At 41.2% G+C, this 18,369-nt stretch overlaps 1 protein-coding gene across 1 annotated transcript in view; it reads right to left on the bottom strand.

Moving 5' to 3' along the window:
• The window catches only part of LOC122559754 (thyrotropin-releasing hormone-degrading ectoenzyme-like), a 112,670-nt gene that overhangs the window by 27,093 nt on the left and 67,208 nt on the right, over positions 1-18,369 (bottom strand). Inside the window, exons 8-10 of the mRNA XM_043709719.2 lie at positions 17,098-17,235; positions 12,370-12,435; positions 4,281-4,346 (exon numbers count right to left, since the gene is read on the bottom strand). Of these exons, the coding sequence (XP_043565654.2) occupies positions 4,281-4,346; positions 12,370-12,435; positions 17,098-17,235 (270 nt within the window). The remainder of the gene's footprint in view (positions 1-4,280; positions 4,347-12,369; positions 12,436-17,097; positions 17,236-18,369) is intronic.

Genomic DNA, 18,369 nt, shown 5'->3' with positions numbered 1-18,369 from the left:
CACCTGGTTCGTGGATCAGGTTCCCCGTGCCCCTATCACCACGCCTTCAATCCTGAGGGCCCGTGGCAGGGGTGGGGGGAGTCCAGGTGCCTCTCCATCAGACTCCAAGGGAACTGGGCCCTGGTTCTCCATGGCAGATGCCAGCATGCCCATGGGAGGCAGACAGATTCATGATTCGCTGCATGGTTGCAACTTCTGGACATTGAGGGCCAATGCATCCAGCATACGCGTCTGCTGCACGCACTCCTCCCTGTGCATGTGCACGACATTCCCAGTTACCTACAGCACAGGGTCCTCTCCAGCCCGGGGCTAGGCAGGTGCCCAGTCTCTTGCAGCCCTCCAAGTTTCTTCCTCAGCCAGAATGGAGACAGCAAAGAACTGTGCACCAGACTGTGCTACCACAGTCTCTCAGCCTAACATTCCCGGCAAGGTGTCAGTATCTGAGCTGCTGGTGATAGGGAGGGTGCAGGAGGCCTCATTCCTCTCATTTTCAAAGGTCAAGAAGGTGGTCCTGAAAACATCATGGAGGTGCAGTGTGTTCCTGCAAGACGCAAGAGACAGATGTCACAGCCAGTGGTTAGAAGAGGTGAGCAGGGATTAAGACTGGCAGCAGGATTAATGTCAGTGCAGGAGTGCAGCAAAGAGCAGTTCATACCTGATTGTCAGATATGGACGTTTTCACCCCCACAGCTGCAATCCTGCTCTTTTCCCGCAAGGGGGTGTCCTGTAGGGGGTGAGGAGCCGCACATCAGGAGGTCACGCAGGGTTAGTCGTGTGGGAAATGGGAGGAGGGTGGTCACAGTGAGTAAGGGAAGACCTGGAAGCAATAGTGAGAGGAGCAGAGCATGAGGCTTGATGGGAGGTGGGCGCAGAAGCAGGGATATGGCGAATGTGAGGTAGATGATAGAAGAGTGTGGCACTGGAGAAGGTCTTTAGCTTCTTTTGACATGTGCTGGCCATTCCTCTGAATCCTAGAGACTGTACTGACCTGGGTGGAGACCTTGGAGCAAACTGGCAGGCTCTGGTGGCATGGCCTCCTCTGCTAGTCTTTCAGGAAGAGATCTTCTCTCCTTTTCACCCCCCGTTCACAAGGGTCTCCAGGTCCCTGATGGGAAATTGTGGTGCCATTGTCCTTTTCTCTGCCAAGTTCAGGTTCAATGAGCCGACACCTTTGGAATGACAGTGCTTGCCCAGGTGCACAATGGTCTTTTAAAATGGGATGCCATCTTTCAGTGGATATCCGCTGGCTGGTAAGCTATTACAGAATGGTGTGTGTTAAGATGAAACTAGAATTGGACATGAGGGACAGAGTGGCAGAATAGGTCTTTAATGCAGGAGTTTGGTAAGATACGGTGAGAGAGCTCACTACGTCACACAACAAAAACTCTCCAAAAAGAATAATCAATGATATTCAGACTTCGAGAAAAAAACATAAGATTCAGTCCAGAGTTTTACTTTTCTTTTATGAAAAGTTGTGGAAAAGAATGGACTGGATCTAAAAGTTCTAAATTGGAGGTAGGCTAATTTTGACAGTGGCAAGAGCTTTGAAAAGTTGATCAGGGCAGATGTTGGCAGGTAAAGGGATGGTTGGAAAATGGGAAGCCTTAAGAAAGTGAGAGTCCACAGCCAGTATGTTCCTGTTAGGGTGAAGGACAAGGCTGGTATGTGTAGGGAATGCTGGATGACTAGAGAAATTGAGGTTTTGGTCAAGAAAAGAAAGGAAGCACATATCAGGTGTAGACAGCAGAGATCGAGTAAATTCCTCAGACAGTATAAAGGCAGTAGGAGCATACTCAAAGGAAATCAGGAGGGCAAAAAGAGGGAATGAGACAGATTTGGTAAATGGGGTTAAGGAGAATCACAAAGGATTTTATAAATACATTAAGGACAAAAGGGTAAGGAGGGAGAGGGTCCCTTAAAGATCAGCAAGATTGCCTATATGTGGAGCCGCAGGAGATGGGGGAGATACTAAATAAATATTTTGCATCAGTGTTTACTCCGGAGAAGGATATGGAAAATATAGAATGTGGGGAAATAAACAGCGACACCTTGAAAAATGTCCATATTACAGAGGTGGTGATGTTGGACATCCTAAAACACATAAAAGTGGGTAACTACCTAGGATCTGATAGGTGTACCCTGGAATTCTGTGGGAAGCTAGGGAAGTGATTGTTGGGCCCCTTGCTGAGATATTTGTATCATCTATAGGTCCAGGTGAGGTGCCAGAAAACTGGAGGTTGGCTAACGTGATGCCACTATTTAGGAAAAGTGGTAAGGAAAAGCCAGGAAACTATAGACCGGTGAGCCTGACATCAGTGGTGAGCAAATTGTTGGACAGAATCCTGAGGAACAGGATTTACATGTATTTGGAAAGGCAAGGACTGATTAGAGATAGTCAATATGGCTCTGTGTGTGAAAAATCGTGTCTCACTAACTAGGTTGAGTTTTTTGAAGTAGTAACAAAGAGGAACTGATGAGGACAGAACGGTGGTCATGATCTATATTGACTTCAGTAAGATGTTCGTCAAGGTTCTTCATGGTAGACCAGTTAGCAACGTTAGATCACACAGAATAGAGGGAGAACTAGCTATTTGGATACAGAACAGGCTACAAGGCAGAAGACAAGAGGGTAGTGGTGGAGGATTGCCAAACCCATCAGGAAGGATATGACCCTGACAGTGGTGACTATTCCAGGCAATGGAGGTCTGAAAGTCAAAGCCTCCCTTACATAGATGACATCACTGTTTCCTGCTCAGATCTGTCAGTGCACAGACTCAGAAGCTTCTGTAACCAGTTCAAACTTGCCTTGGGAACCAAGTTAAGTCGAGGCAAGAGCCAGGCCATATTCTTTGGGAACTGGGCCAACCTAACCTTTATTCCCATCACTGTCGGGACAGACTACCTCAAGTACTGGAAACTGGGCCAACCTAACCTTTATTCCCACCACTGTCGGGACAGATTACCTCAAGTACTGGGAATATGTTTCTGAGAGACCAAGGTGTGTACCAAAACGTGGGTGAAGCATATTGTCATGGTTAGGTAGAAAGTGGGCTGTTGGGAGTACCAGTCTCTCTGTCTCCATTGCAGGTAAAACCTGGTCATCAGATGTGAAGCACTCTCTGTTGTAGCACGTGGCGCTGGTCTAGCCCATTCCTAGAACCTGTGCCATTGCAGTCACCCGACTCATCTTCCTCTTCTTCTACAGGTCTAAAATGGACCTTAACCAAAGGAAGGAGAACATACCCAACACCATCTCATCCTGATGCCACCTTTGTGTGCGGCTGCATCAAACTGTGCGTGGATCCCTGGTACAAACACCAATTGTCACTGTCTACTGAGGTTCTACCTGTCTCTGGTGTTGCGAAGGATGGGATTGTTCTTCCATATCACCTGTCCTTTATGGAGAAATTTACAAAGAAAAACACCTTTCATAAGTCCATCAGCAAGTGGTTAGTATATTGTATCCTCAAGATTCTGTGGGAAAAGGATAAATTGGATCCTGTCGTTTGGTTCCCTGAGCAAAATATTTGGCAGGATGCCTCATCACCAGAGCTTTCCAACAAGCACCAAGATATCACTTGGCTGGTGGTGAGTGGGTACTACCTGGGAGATCCTTCATGTATACCTAGACTCTCTGCACCACTGCAAGCCATCCTTGAAGCGGCAGCAAGGGGTCAGAGACTGACACAGATCTCCTCCTGATTTTTGTCAAGGTTCATCCGAGCAGCTCCATGACGAATGACTCTGTGCTCTATTATCTGGTCCCTAGGACACATGCCAAGACAGACATTGACTGTGCTCGGCAGACCATCAATCGGTGAACGATGCTCTTTGGTCTGCCTGAAACTTGTTGGTCTTCCAAAGTAAGGAGTTGACTTTGATGGAGTGCTGCAGACTGACACATCCCAAGATCCAGGACTAGGTGCTGGGACAGACTAAAGCTTGGGACAGCTGTCACCAAGGCACAGTGGAGGAAGACAACCATCTAAGGTCTTTCAGCTGAATTTAAATGGGGTCCAATCAGGTTTCGGACCCTCCCAGTTCTTCAAATGCATGTAAATATAATCTTAAACAAGAAATGTCTTGGACTTCTGTTTGTTCTCAACATTATGCAAAGACTGTACAGAATTGAACTGTTCTGATGACTATGTATGTATATAAAGACTTTTTAAATGAATAAAGTATATTTTCAAAATAAAAAGTAGAACATTTTGGTGTCACTATAATACATACTTCAGATCATTCCCTCAAACCACAATACTTTTCCTTTAAAAAGTTACCTCTGTAAGTTTGTTCCAAAGGTCATTTCTTCCTGCATTACTAAACATGTGTTCCATCAAAAAGTCCTAGATTGGACAAAGAAAAATCGGAATTATGAAAATTCTTGAGGCATGGCTGAACAAATAATTTACTCTACTAAAAAACAGCAAGTTAAGTCATGCAGAGTTGGGAATTCAGTTTACTCATTGTCACAAATACTTCAAAATCATTCAACCAATCATCATATAGTTTGACACTGAAACTCTTACACATTAAATCTTACACTAGAAATATTTAACTACATTTACCCATTAAAAGTTGTGTACAGTTCTAGTCACCCTGCTATAGTATTAAATTGGAGTGGGGTTCAGAAAAGATTTACCAGAATGTTGCTGGGTCTGGAAGGTTTGAGTTGTGGAGAGAGGCTGGATAGTCTGGGACATATTTCACTGAAGCGTAGGAGGTTGAGGAGTGACCATATAGAGGTTTATAAAATTATGAGGGGCACTAATAAGGTGAATAGCCAAGGGTTGGGGAGTTCAAAACTAGGAGGGCATACTTTTTAAGGTGAGAGGAAAATGATTTAAAAGGGACCTGAGGGGCAACTTTTTCTCAAAGAGGGTAGTTCATATGTCAAATGAACTGCCAGAGGAAGTGGTAGATGCAAATACAGTTACAACATTTACAAGATATTTGGATTAGTACATGAATAGGAAAGGTTTAGAGGGATAAGGGCCAAATGCAGGCAAGTGGGACTAGTTTAGTTTGGGAAACATGGTCAGCATGGACGAGTTGGACCAAAGGTTCTCTTTGTGTACTGTATGATTCTATGACTGGAGTTGGCTAATCCTTAAAAACTCAACCTTTTTTTCATTTATTCACAGAATGAAGACAAATCTAGCGTGCCAACATCTATTGTTTATCCCTAATTGCCCTGAGGGTAGTTAAGAGTCAACCTCATTTCTATGGGGTAAAGCCAAATGTAGACTGCATCAGACAAGAATGACAGTTTCTTTCCCAAAAGAATATTGGTGAAACAGACAGGTTTTTACTGACAATTATCAATGATTTCATGGTCTACATTTAACTCTTAATTCCAGGTGATTTTTATTGAATTCAACTTGTCCTGGCAGGATTTGAACTCAGGTCTCTAGAAAATTACCTAGATCTCCGGATTAATGGTCTAGCAATAAAACCATTAGGCCATTACCTCCTCCATTAAAAATATCTCTTATACCTTAATTAACTAATTGATGCAAAACCTCAAAGGGAAAGGGCACTTTGAGGAATGTGGTTCTGTAAAATATATGGCACAGAAGAGCTAAAGATAAGCCAATTCTACTGAAAAGGACTATTTGAAAATACTTGGTGTGATAGAAAAGTAGGTTGGTCTTTCCAAATCCATGATGGTCAGGAAAGCAAAGAAAAGGCAGTACTCTGCAGTAGTGTATACTCCAAATTTTAATTGGTGCAACAAGTAAGCGCTGAGACATCTGCGCAAGTATCAGGCTTCTACCATTTTAATTCCTCAAATCTGATCTGACTTTTAACACCAACCTCCACAAGCATTGACAACAGGTAACTGCACAGTTTCTCTGGGGATAATTGCTGTCACTTTCTCTCAGCTGTCACTGCCTGCAAGAAAATGCAATCATTAAATCTACGCTTAGCTAAGAACTGCTCTGGTCACTGTGTCTGTCAAAAACTGAAAACCTATTCATAACCATGTCAGTGATATTGCAATAAATACCAAGTGGAAGCAAACTTCACAATGAATTTTGCAAGTTGTTACAGTTACTTCTCAAACTAAGTTGTCCACTTGGAGATTCATGCATCCGGGTATCAGTTTGTCATGAATGTAAATAGTAAATGAGCTAATTTTGTGTAAAAAAAACTTTGACAATAAAGAGGGTTACAGAACAGCAGGCAATGGTGAAATATTAACTTTTAACAAACTTTAACAGTTGCAGAAAATGTGAACTTCATGTTGCCAATGTTAAATATGCTGTTGTCTACTCTTTATAGTCCCAGTGGATATTCCTTGCAAGCATACTACAAGTCTCACTAAAATGCCAATTTGCACAGATAAAACCAAAAGCACATTCATGTTCAGCAGACTCCATTTTTGCATCCGCAGCTGCAAAGAAATAAGTACAACAAAGCAGAATTTCACAGTCCATGATGTTATGAGCATAGGTTACTGTTCAAAGCAGCTTTAGTCTGCTTCAAATAAATGTCTGTGTGGCTAACATGAAATAAAATTGATAGGGGAAATCTGTAACTATGCATAGTTCTGTTCCTTAATTTTAGTTGACACTCATCTTTATCATGCACACAACATATTCATTAATGCATTTTAATTAATGACTCAGTAGTTCTTTGCGTGTATGATTTTATGCTGGGCACACGGTTTTTATTTTGTTAAAACAATCCCTACAGTGCTAGGAGAAAAGAAGCAAATTGCTTGCCATTATTATACTCACACTACAGGTGAGCAACAATTTACTTTGACTGATTATTACACATTTGGGAAAGATTAACAATTTATAAATTACATTTAGAATAGATTAGGCAGACCCATGTTAACAATTACGTGCTATCGGCAATATTAATCATGCCCAAACTTGCAATATGAGTAACAATGAGGCTGACAGCACTCCCCACTTTACTGAATAAAATCTGACAGTAACTTCTGATGTTTCAGTAAGTGTGGCTAAATGGACAAATCAAGACTTTGCTGTGAAGGATAGTTTGGTCCTTATAAACTCCGCATTGAACTTGCTGCACCACCATGAACTTGCTTTACATTTCCACTCATTCCACGCTAAGCATGGCTGAACAAGTTAGGGTTGATACATTCAGAATTTGAATGAATTTTGAACTACAGTAGTGAGTGATAATTATTGATGAACAACCTCTCTGGCCTTGAGAATTTAAATTTATAACTGTGGAGTCTTCTTTATTCAGAATATTGGAGATTTTTAATAATACACGTAATTTTAAAATATTTTCTGTTCATTTCTTATCTCTCTTCCTTAATCCCATTTGTCTTTCCCAATCTTTATTTTGCTTTTTGTACATCATTTAAAGTTTTATTTTTGTTGCCCGTTTAAACTTCCAATCTTTGTGTCAAAGTAAACAATCTTCAATTTGATTAAAGAACATGATTATTATTTGCCTTGTTTCCATCACAGATGTACTGTAGAGATGAGAAGACCAGGGATTAGAGGAGGCTACCTTTGATAAACAAGCAATAGGTCCAAAGGCAGCTATCAGCAAGGTAAGAACTGGCCCACCATCTATAAGGCACAAGTTGAATGTGATGGAGTACTCTTCATTTACTTGGATGGCAATATTTGAAGAGCCTTTGACAACACCGAGGACAAAGTTGCAAGAGAGATTGGTACACCATTCACCAGCTTAGATATTCAGTCCCTCCATCGCTGTCAAAGTGTACCAACTACACTGCAGCAACTTACCAAGTTTCCTTCAAAGGCACCTACCAAACCCACAATCTCTCCCAACTAGAAGGACAAAGGCACCAACAAATGCAAGGGAATAACACAACCTGCAGATTCCCATCCAATGCATACATCATCTTGACTTGAAATTATATTGCCGTTCCTTATTTGTTACTGGATCAAAATCCTGAAACACCCTAACAGCACCATTTACCAGAACTGTACACTGGTGAACATGTCAATCTTTGCCAAGTTGTTTGGAGCTAGCTCAAAATGATTCCACATCCCCGGCAAGAGGTGCATGATGCCAACAATCATCAGTAAGCTGATACTGAGGCTCACTTAAATACCTTAGAATGTTGCACACCCACCTGGCTAAAATGCAGGATGATCAAGTTTGCTGCAGACTTAGTTTGAATTTCCCCTTATTTGACGTGATATCTATGAGTTCTTGGATCTAGCAGAAGGCACTGGCTTGAGGTCATGGTTTATGAACATATGTTCATATGTCCCAGGTTTGAGGGGAAGATAACCAGGCTTCTTACTAAAAGTTGAGTTGTAGTCATGCTTGAGTTGACTTAAAAATCTGCATGTCCAGCAGTGGGAAATTCAAAGTAACTCAACTATCTGAAGCAAACTTGCTCATCCAGTGACCAGCTTACTGATGGCATCATGGACTTATCACTGGGGAGCGACATCCTCTTTACTTACCTCTAAATGACCTTGCAAGGATAGAGATGTTCAACAGTGCAATGTATTGGTAAACAACAAAATATTCTAAACAAGGTATTAGCAATTTAATCTCCAGTGGTCCTGCAACATCCTCTTATCATCTCTCATTCAATTTTCTTGACTTAGGCAAATGCCATGTATGTCTCTGGCAAACAAAGAGTGTATATTTCAAGTAAACAGGGCACTCAGTTGAGTGTCACATTTTGTTAATTCAAAATTATTATAATCATGCGGCTCTGCCTTGAGACATTTCCATCTGCTGTTTAACTACAAAACTGAAAACTAAAATTTTTTCGACAAGACTTTCCATCCCACTGAGATGGTGTTTTAAAAAAATTCTCAAGGTCAGGTTCGTAGGAGAGTAGTCTGACACAGAACAAACGACCAAGAGGCGAGTCTGCTAGAATATGGGCATTTTATTCCCCGCAGCGTCGCCACAACCAACGGGTCTGGCTTATACTCACTCTACATGTTACCGGAACTGGGAGCCGTCAGTTCTCGTAGAGCGGTTGCCAACAACCCACGCTCGGCGGTTAAACGTAACCCCGGAGCAGACTCACCGAACTGGAGACTTTTCCAGCTGATATACTCTTTTCCAGATATAAACATTCATGTGAACAGCAGAGCAAGGCTAAAAAACACATTCCATTCTGGTTACATACAGATTGGGACATAATTTTTAACCGTTTCACCACATTCCACTGTTTGGCCCAATACATGTGTTACATTATGATTCACACATGTATTGGGACATAATTTTACACCACAGATGGCTCAATCCAATCCATGTCCAAACAATCTGCTTCAAAAACTCTGCTCATAATTTGACAGCTGTGCCAAATGCAACCACAGCAGCCAAGACGACCGACATACTAACATTATCAAAAACATTAAACAGAGAACAATCCAAAATATACTAAAATAATTAACATTATAAATAAAACTCAGAAAATTCTAAAAACATCCTGTCTCCCAAGGTTAATGGTAATTTTGACAATTCAAAAGGGTTCAGAAAAGATTTACAAGGATTGAAATGTTTGAGCTATAGGGAAAGACTGAGTAGACTGGGGCTGTTTTCGCTGCAGCGTCAGAGGCTGAGGGGTGACCTTTTAGAAGCTTATTAAATCAAGAGGGGCATGAATTATGTAAATAGACAAGGTCTTTTTCCGGGGGTGGGGGAATCCAGAATGAGAGGGCATAGGTCTAAAGTGAGAAGGGAAAGATTTAAAAGGGACAACCTTTCCAAACAGAGGGTGGTACGTGTATGAAATGAGCTGCCAGAGGAAGTGATGGAGCCTGGTACAATTACAACATTTAAAAGGCATTTGGATGGGATATATGAATAGGAAAGGTTTCAGGGAGATATGGGCCAAGTGCTGGCAAATGGGATTAGGTTAATTTAGGATATCTGATCAGCATAGATGAGTTGGACCAAAGAGTCTGTTTCCACGCTGTATATCTCTATGACTCCCTAATTCAAGGATCCAAATGAGGTTCTGCAACTTTGCCAAGAACAATCAGTTCTTCTTTGGGCCATTACCTATTTGTGTTTCACATATTGTTGAAATCCACCAATTAGCTTTTAAAATGTATTAGTTATGACAGATAAGCAGTTTAACTACTGAAAACATAACCTCCATGCACTATCAGTGGCAGAGTGAAAAAGGAAATACTATTGGTTTCCTCAGTCATTTGGGTTGGAGATTCTTGAAGATAGTGGGGTGTTTCAGGATATTTCTGAAAAGCAGCTGACTACAATCAATCATATGATAGGTTTTAGCCAGCATCTCTACATGAATACATGTGTACTTCAAGATCAGTTTGGAAACACCAGAGAGTTTATAAGCAGTGCAAGAGTTGTACAGAATTCATTAAACAGTGTGTGCGTATGTGTTAGAAAGTTCAGTAAACAGTGTGAGAGTGACAGAGAGTTAATTAAACAATGTGAGAATGATGGGGAGTTAATTAAACAGTGTGAGAATGATAGAGTTAGTTAAACAAGCTAACCATTGATCATGGGAGTTCAGACAGTGAGAGAGTGACAGAGAGTTCATTAAACAGTGTGAAAGTGACAGAGAGTTCATTAAACAGTGTGAGAGACAGTGAGTTCATTAAACAGTGTGAGAGTGACAGGGAGTTCATGAAACAGTGTGAGAGTGACAGAGAGTTCATTAAACAGTATGAGTGACAGAGTTCATTAAACAGTGAGAAAGAGACAGTGAGTTCATTAAACAATGTGAGAATTACAGAGAGTTCATTAAACAGCGTGAGAGTTACAGAGTCCATTAAACAGTATGAGTGACAGGGAGTTCATTAAACAGTGTGAGAGTGACAGAGTTCATTAAACAATGTGAGAGAGTGACAGTGAGTTCATTAAACAGTGTGAGAGTTACAGAGTTCATTAAACAGTATGAGTGACAGGGAGTTCATTAAACAGTGTGAGAGTGACAGAGTTCATTAAACAATGTGAGAGAGTGACAGTGAGTTCATTAAACAGTGTGAGAGTTGTGGAGAGTTCATTAAACAATGTGAGAGTGACAGAGAGTTTATTAAACAGTGAGAGAGTGACAGGGAGTTCATTAACAGTGTGAGAGTTACAGAGTTCATTAAACAGTATGAGTGACAGAGAGTTCATTAAACAGTGTAAGAGTTGCAGAGAGTTCATTAAACAGTGAGAGAGTGACAGGGAGTTCATTAAACAGTGTGAGAATGACAGAGTTCATTAAACAATGTGAGAGAGTGACAGTGAGTTCATTAAACAGTGTGAGAGTTGCAGAGAGCTCATTAAACAATGTGAGAGTGACAGAGAGTTCATTAAACAGTGAGAGAGTGACAGGGAGTTCATTAAACAGTGTGAGAGTGACAATGGGTTCATTAAACAGTGTGAGAGTTACAGAGAGTTCATTAAACAATGTGAGAGTGACAGAGAGTTCATGAAACAGTGTGAGAGTGGCAGTGAGTTCATTAAACAGTGAAAGAGTGACAGGGCGTTCATTAAATAGAAGGAGTGACAGAGTTCATTAAACAGTGAGAGAGTTACAGAGTGTTCATTAAACAATTTGAGAGTGACAGAGAGTTCATTAAACAGTGTGAGAGTGACAGGGAGTTCATTAAACAGTGAGAGAGTGACAGAGTTAATTAAACAGTGTGAGAGTGACAGGGGGTTCATTAAACAGTGTTAGAGCTACAGAGTTCATTAAACAGTGAGAGAGTGACAGGGAATTCATGAAACAGTGTGAGAGTGATAGTGAGTTCATTAAACAGTGTGAGAGTTAGAGTTTATTAAACAGTGGGAGAGAGAGACAGGGTGTTTATCAAACAGTGCTAGAGTAGCAGAGAGTTCTTTAAACAGTGTGAGTGTGGTTGAGTTCATTAAACAATGTGAGAGTGACGGGTGGTTCAGTGTTAGAATGACAGAGAGTTAAATAAACATTGTGGTAGAGAGTTCTGTAAACATTAGGAGTGTGACAAGGAGTTCATTGAACAGTGAGAGTGACAGAGAGCCCGTTAATCAGTGCGAGAGTGACAGAGAGCGCATTAAATAGTGTGAGAGTGACAGAGATCTTTAAACTGTGTTACAGTGACAGAGAGTTCACTAAATAGTGTAAGAGTGATAGAGTTCATTAAACAGTGTGAGAGTGACAGAGAGCACATTAAACAGTGTGAGAGTAATGGGTGTTTCTTTAAAATATGTTAGAGTAACAGAGAGTTAAATAAACAGTGTGCGTGGTAGAGAGTTAATTAAACAGTGTGAGTGTAATGTGGAGTTCATTAGACAGTGAGAGTGTGACGGAGAGTTCATTAAACAATGAGAATCTTAAACAGTGGACACCTATATTAGCAATATATCCATAAAATTGCAAGGTGTTCATCGGTAGCCAGACATAACAATATACCTTTTCAAGACTTTACTCACCTGTAATCCTACTTGAAATACATGCTGTCCCATAAAGTTAGCTACCATTCGAATCAATGCCGCACCCTAGGATTTAAAACAAAGATGATTTTCTTTGAAATAAATAACTAGCCAGTATAAGTTCAAACAGAGATTATTTCAAGTATGTTTTTAAATGTGTTCTTTAAGTGAAAACCAACTGCCTGATACTTGAACATAAAAGCTCTTTAATATTTTGCTCCACCCTCTTTCACTGTAAATTTCCATTTGTTCTTAGACCACTGACTGATCCAGTTTTACGGCTCAGAGGAAACAACAGTATATATGATCAATCTGTGCTACCCTGTATCTGTGAGGATCCAGCAACAAGAATAAGACCTGGTGATCTGTCTTCCTGTTCATTGGCGTCTATGAGGAAGCTAATGGCCTGACGACTCCTCATGAAAAATGCATCAGTGCAATAGTGACCTGCCAAATCAGTGTGCATGCAGAAAACTGACCGAGGTTACTGATATCAACAGAAGCAGTCAATAAGGCAGAGGCAAAGGAGATAAGAGTGTTGTTAACCTTAATCACCAGCAAACAACCCCTGCTTGGGCTCGAATTCTCACTCCACCAGGTGGCACAGGTAAATGTTTGTCGCCCTCTATTTCTGAAGACCCAAATGTTGCACAGTCTTCTTCCTGCAGCCAATGCTTTTGCTGGCTTCCTCAGTGATGCACACCTACCTGATGATGTTGCCTCAGGAGGACACCCATGCTCAGCAACTTCATATCAATCACATTTTTGAGAAATCATGGTTTCAAAGCCCCCGAGACAATACACACTAATTATCAGCTGCTCAAGGGTCCCACCCGGCAGTGTCTTGCCCATGGTATGGGTGAATAGCTAGGGTCCACATACTGATCCATGCAACACCCCGCTAGTCACCTTCTCCCACTTGGTAAAAGATGCATTTAGAACATAGAACACCCCTACAGTGTAGAAACAGGCCATTTGGCCCAATAAGTCCACACCAGCCCTCCAAAGAATATCCCTCCCAGACCCACCGCTTAATCTATAACCCTGTATATGCACCTAACCTACCCATCTAGACACTACGGACAATTTTGCATGGCCAATGCACCTAACCTGCACATCCTTTGACTGTGGGAGGAAACCGGATACCCAGAGGAAACCTACGCAGACATGGGGAGAATGTGTAAACACCACACAGAATGTTGCCCGAGGCTGGAATCAAACCTGGGTCCCTGGTGCTGTGAGACAGCAGTGCTAATCACTGAGCCACCATACTGCCCTATTTGTCTTTGTTTCCTGTCTGTCAACGGGTTTTCAATCTATGTCACTACACTACCCCCAATCCATCCTATGCACTTCAATTTTACATGCTAACCTCTTATCTGAGACCTTATCAAAATCCTTCTCAAAGTCAGAGTAAACCACACCCACTCGCTCCCCCTTATCAATGCCCGAACTTAAATCTTCCAAAAATTCCAATAGATTTGTCAGGCATGGTTTCCCTTTTATAAATCCATGCCGAATCTGTCCGATCCTGCCACTATTTTCCAAGTGCTTGGCTACAAAATCTTTTATAATAGATTTTAGCATTTTCCCAACTGCCAATGTCAGGCTAACTCATCTGTACTTCCTTCTTTTCTCTCTATCTCCCTTTTCTTTAATTCGTGGAGTTAAACTTGCTACCCTCCAATCAATGAAAACTGTTCCAGTGTCTAGAGGATTTGAAAGATGACTATCAATGCGCTCATCATTTCTAAGATCACTGCATTAATTCCTCTGGAATATCGATTATTGGGCCCTAGGGATTTATCAGCCTTTAATCCCATCAATTTCCCATCCATTACTGATTTCCTTCAGTTCCTCCCTCTTATTAGTCCCTGAGTACCCCAAAGTTTTATTTGTATCATCCTGTGTGAAATCAGAACCAAAGTATGTATTTAGTTGGTCTGCCGCTTCTTTGTTTCCCCAATATAACTTGCCTAATTTTGACCGAAAGGGATCTACATTTATTATCAATAATCTTTTTCTCTTCGTGTATAAAACTGATTGTAAAAGCTTCTATAGGTATTTCTTCACAAGTTCATCCTTGTACAACCCTTTTAATCATCCCTTTGTCCTCCTTTGCTGAAATCTGAAATGCTCCCAATCCTCAAGTCTACTAGGGTTTTTTTAAACAAATTGTACATACTTCCTTGGATCTTATACAATCTCTAATTTCCCTTGTTATCCATGGTCAGGCCACCTTTCCCGTTTCATTTTTGTACCAGAGAGGAATGAACAATGATTGCAGTTCCTCGAAGTGCTCCTTAAATGTTTGTCTTTGCCTATCCGCCATCATCCTTTTAAGTAATATTCTCCAGGTGAACAGCTGAAGCTTCAGAGCTGCCAATCATCCAGCTGGCCAGCAGCCTCTTGAAAGTGGGACTTGCTCCTGAGAAATGGGCGGAAGTCTCACCTTAAATTAATACTCTCCCCACATTATGTTGCTGCAGGACAGCCGTTAGGATATTGAGTCGGTTGCCCCAATGTGCATCCCAGGGTACTGAAGGAGGTGGCTCGGGAAATCGTGGATGCGTTGGTGATTATTTTCCAGAGTTCGATAGATTCTGAGTCGGTTCCTGAGGATTGGAGGGTGGCTAATGTTATACCACTTTTTAAGAAAGGTGGGAGAGAGAAAGCAGGAAATTATAGACCAGTTAGTCTGACCTCAGTGGTGGGAAAGATGCTGGAGTCTATTATAAAGGATGAAATTACGGCACATCTGGATAGTAGTAATAGGATAGGACAGAGTCAGCATGGATTTATGAAGGGGAAATCATGCTTGACTAACCTTCTTGAATTTTTTGAGGATGTAACTCTGAAGTTGGACGAGGGAGATCCAGTGGATGTAGTGTACCTGGACTTTCAGAAAGCTTTTGATAAAGTCCCACACAGGAGGTTAGTGAGTAAAATTAGGGCGCATGGTATTGGGGGCAAAGTAATAGATTGGATTGAAAATTGGTTGGCTAATAGGAAACAAAGGGTAGTGATAAACGGCTCCATTTCGGAATGCCAGGCAGTGACCAGTGGGGTACCGCAGGGATCCATGCTGGGACCGCAGCTTTTTACAATATATGTGAATGATATAGAAGATGGTATCAGCAATAACATTAGCAAATTTGCTGAAGATACAAAGCTGGGTGGCAGGGTGAAATGTGATGAGGATATTAGGAGATTACAGGGTGACCTGGACAAGTTAGGAGAGTGGGCAGATGCATGGCAGATGCAGTTTAATGCGGATAAATGTATGGTTATCCACTTTGGTGGCAAAAACAGGAAGGCAGATTACTACCTCAATGGAATCAATTTAGGTAAAGGGGCAGTACAGAGAGATCTGGGTGTTCTTGTACACCAGTCAATGAAGGCAAGCATGCAGGTACAGCAGGTAGTGAAGAAGGCTAATAGCATGCTGGCCTTCATAACAAGAGGAATTGAGTATAGAAGCAAAGAGGTGCTTCTGCAGCTGTACAGGGCCCTGATGAGACCACACCTGAAGTACGATGTGCAGTTCTGGTCTCCAAATTTGAGGAAAGACATTCTGGCTATTGAGGGAGTGCAGCGTGGTTCACGAGGTCAATTCCTGAAATGCGGGATTACCTTACACTGAAAGACTGAAGTGACTGGGCTTGTATACCCTTGAGTTTAGAAGACTGAGAGGGGATCTGATTGAGACATATAAGATTATTAAAGGATTGGACACTCTGGAGGCAGGAAACCTTCCGCTGATGGGTGAGTGCTGAACCAGAGGACACAGCTTAAAAATATGGGGTAGACCATTTAGGATAGAGATGAGGAGAAACTTCTTCACCCAGAGAGTGGTGGCTGTGTGGAATGCTCTGCCCCAGAGGGCAGTGGAGGCTCAGTCTCTGGATTCATTTAAGAAAGAGTTGGATAGAGCTTTCAAAGCTAGCGCAATCAAGGGTTATGGAGATAAGGCAGGAACAGGATATTGATTAGGAATGATCAGCCATGATCATATTGAATGGCAGTGCAGGCACGAAGGGCAGAATGGCCTACTCCTGCACCTATTGTCTATTGTCTGTTGTCTAATGTGTTCAACTAGCAGCTGATAGGAACCGGGCTGTCATGTAAAATCCATTACATCAAACACTACAGATAGGCTGTTTGGCCTGTTAATCCTCTGCTAGCTGTTTTGAAGGACTGTTCCATTAGCCCCACTCCCCCTCTCTTTCCAGAACCCTGCATGTTTTTTTGCTCTCCCTCAAGTATTTTCTAATTTCCTTTTTCAAGGAATCTGTATCCACCAGCTTATTAGGAATGTCCCCCTTGCAAATCCTAAACAGTAATAGAGAGGGAAAAAAATTGTTATGACACTTTTAGTTCTCCCTTCAATTATATTAAATTTGCACCTTTTTGGATATCAAGACATCAGCTATTGCAATCAGTCACCTCTAGATCCTTTCTAGTACATCTCTTCTATATCCTATCCAATGACACTACATCATGGGGTGTCCAGAAATGGACATAGTATGGCAGCTGAAACCTAAATAGGGTTTGCACAATTTCCTGACCCTGTCCTCCATATCTCCACCCATTCAACAGAAACTAAGTACAAAATAATACAAAGTTAAGTTTCAACATCCAGAAAAGACAATTTCAAATTGACAAGATATATTAATCTGTAAAAAAAAATGAAATAGTCTTCTGCTCAAACAGAGTCAATCACAGCACCTTCTTGTAAGCGATCCGATCAAAGACTTTGTCAATGTCTGTTGCTTGCAGGACCTCCTGGGATATTGGGTGAGAGCTTGCTAGGCCATCGAGCAACATCACTTCATGAAGGTCGTCCGTCAGAAATCGCTGTTTCTCCTGAGATTTTCACACAAGTACAAGATTAACTCTCTGTGGATTCACAGTCAATTGAACGAGACTTAGCAGCTTTTAAAAACATGTGAAGGTCCTTGTCAAATTTATTTATATTGTTGAACTAGAAACAGCAACATTTAAAAGCTGGCAATAAATACCCTTAGTGGATTACAAGTGCACAAATTTGTTACACTGACTCAAAGATCATTATCAAGTGAATATCTTTGTTAACCATAAATTACACAATAAGAAACTCTCTATCTTGATCGTGTAAAAAAGCAAAATTAAAAAATGTATACTGAGGAGAAGATTGCAAATCTTATTGCAAAAATGTAATAAAGATTTATTTCAAGGTTAACAGTTCCAACAAACCAACAACATAACATCTTGTTATGACCTCAGCTGATTGTAATACTGTATAATTCATATCTCAGAATGAAACCTGATTTGAGGGATTATAAATTTAATTTCTACAATTGGTTACCATGATGGTTAGTGTTTGGACATATTCACAAGAGGCTGCCAATGTTCTTTAACACAAGAACACAAGTTTATTGCACAAAAAAGAAACAAAAATCAAATATATATGACAGTTCAGAAAGATATAATCATAAACAAATCAAGATTTCAATCTTTTTCTCAGCAATATCCTTTCCAGATACTCAATCCCAGAGAATTATCATTTTGATTGCAACACTCAATTCCTTAACAAACTGACTCATTCTAGTTCCCCTTCTACAGTAACTGAAACAGCTTTGACTTATTTCCAATTCTGCTGGGCAGAATCTCTTTTCTGGAGAAAGTGAGGTCTGCAGATGCTGGAGATCAGAGCTGAAAATGTGTTGCTGGAAAAGCGCAGTAGGTCAGGCAGCATCCAGGGAACAGGAGAATTGACGTTTCGGGCATAAGCAAGAAGGGCTTATGCCTGAAACGTCGATTCTCCTGTTCCCTGGATGCTGCCTGACCTGCTGCGCTTTTCCAGCAACACATTTTCAGCCAGAATCTCTTTTCTACTGACCTAAACATCTTTTTCAGTTCAACAACTTGAAAACATCTATACAAAAAACTCTCACTAATTGGAAATTTCACTATAAAAAAAAGTCCTCTTGCTAGAGCAAAAACTGTTTCCCTGAACCA

Source organism: Chiloscyllium plagiosum, unplaced genomic scaffold (assembly GCF_037043375.1).
Source record: "Chiloscyllium plagiosum isolate Xiang-an unplaced genomic scaffold, Cpla_swu_hap1 HiC_scaffold_19, whole genome shotgun sequence".
Taxonomy (NCBI): Eukaryota; Metazoa; Chordata; class Chondrichthyes; order Orectolobiformes; family Hemiscylliidae; genus Chiloscyllium; species Chiloscyllium plagiosum.
This window is presented reverse-complemented; position numbering and strand designations above follow the sequence as displayed.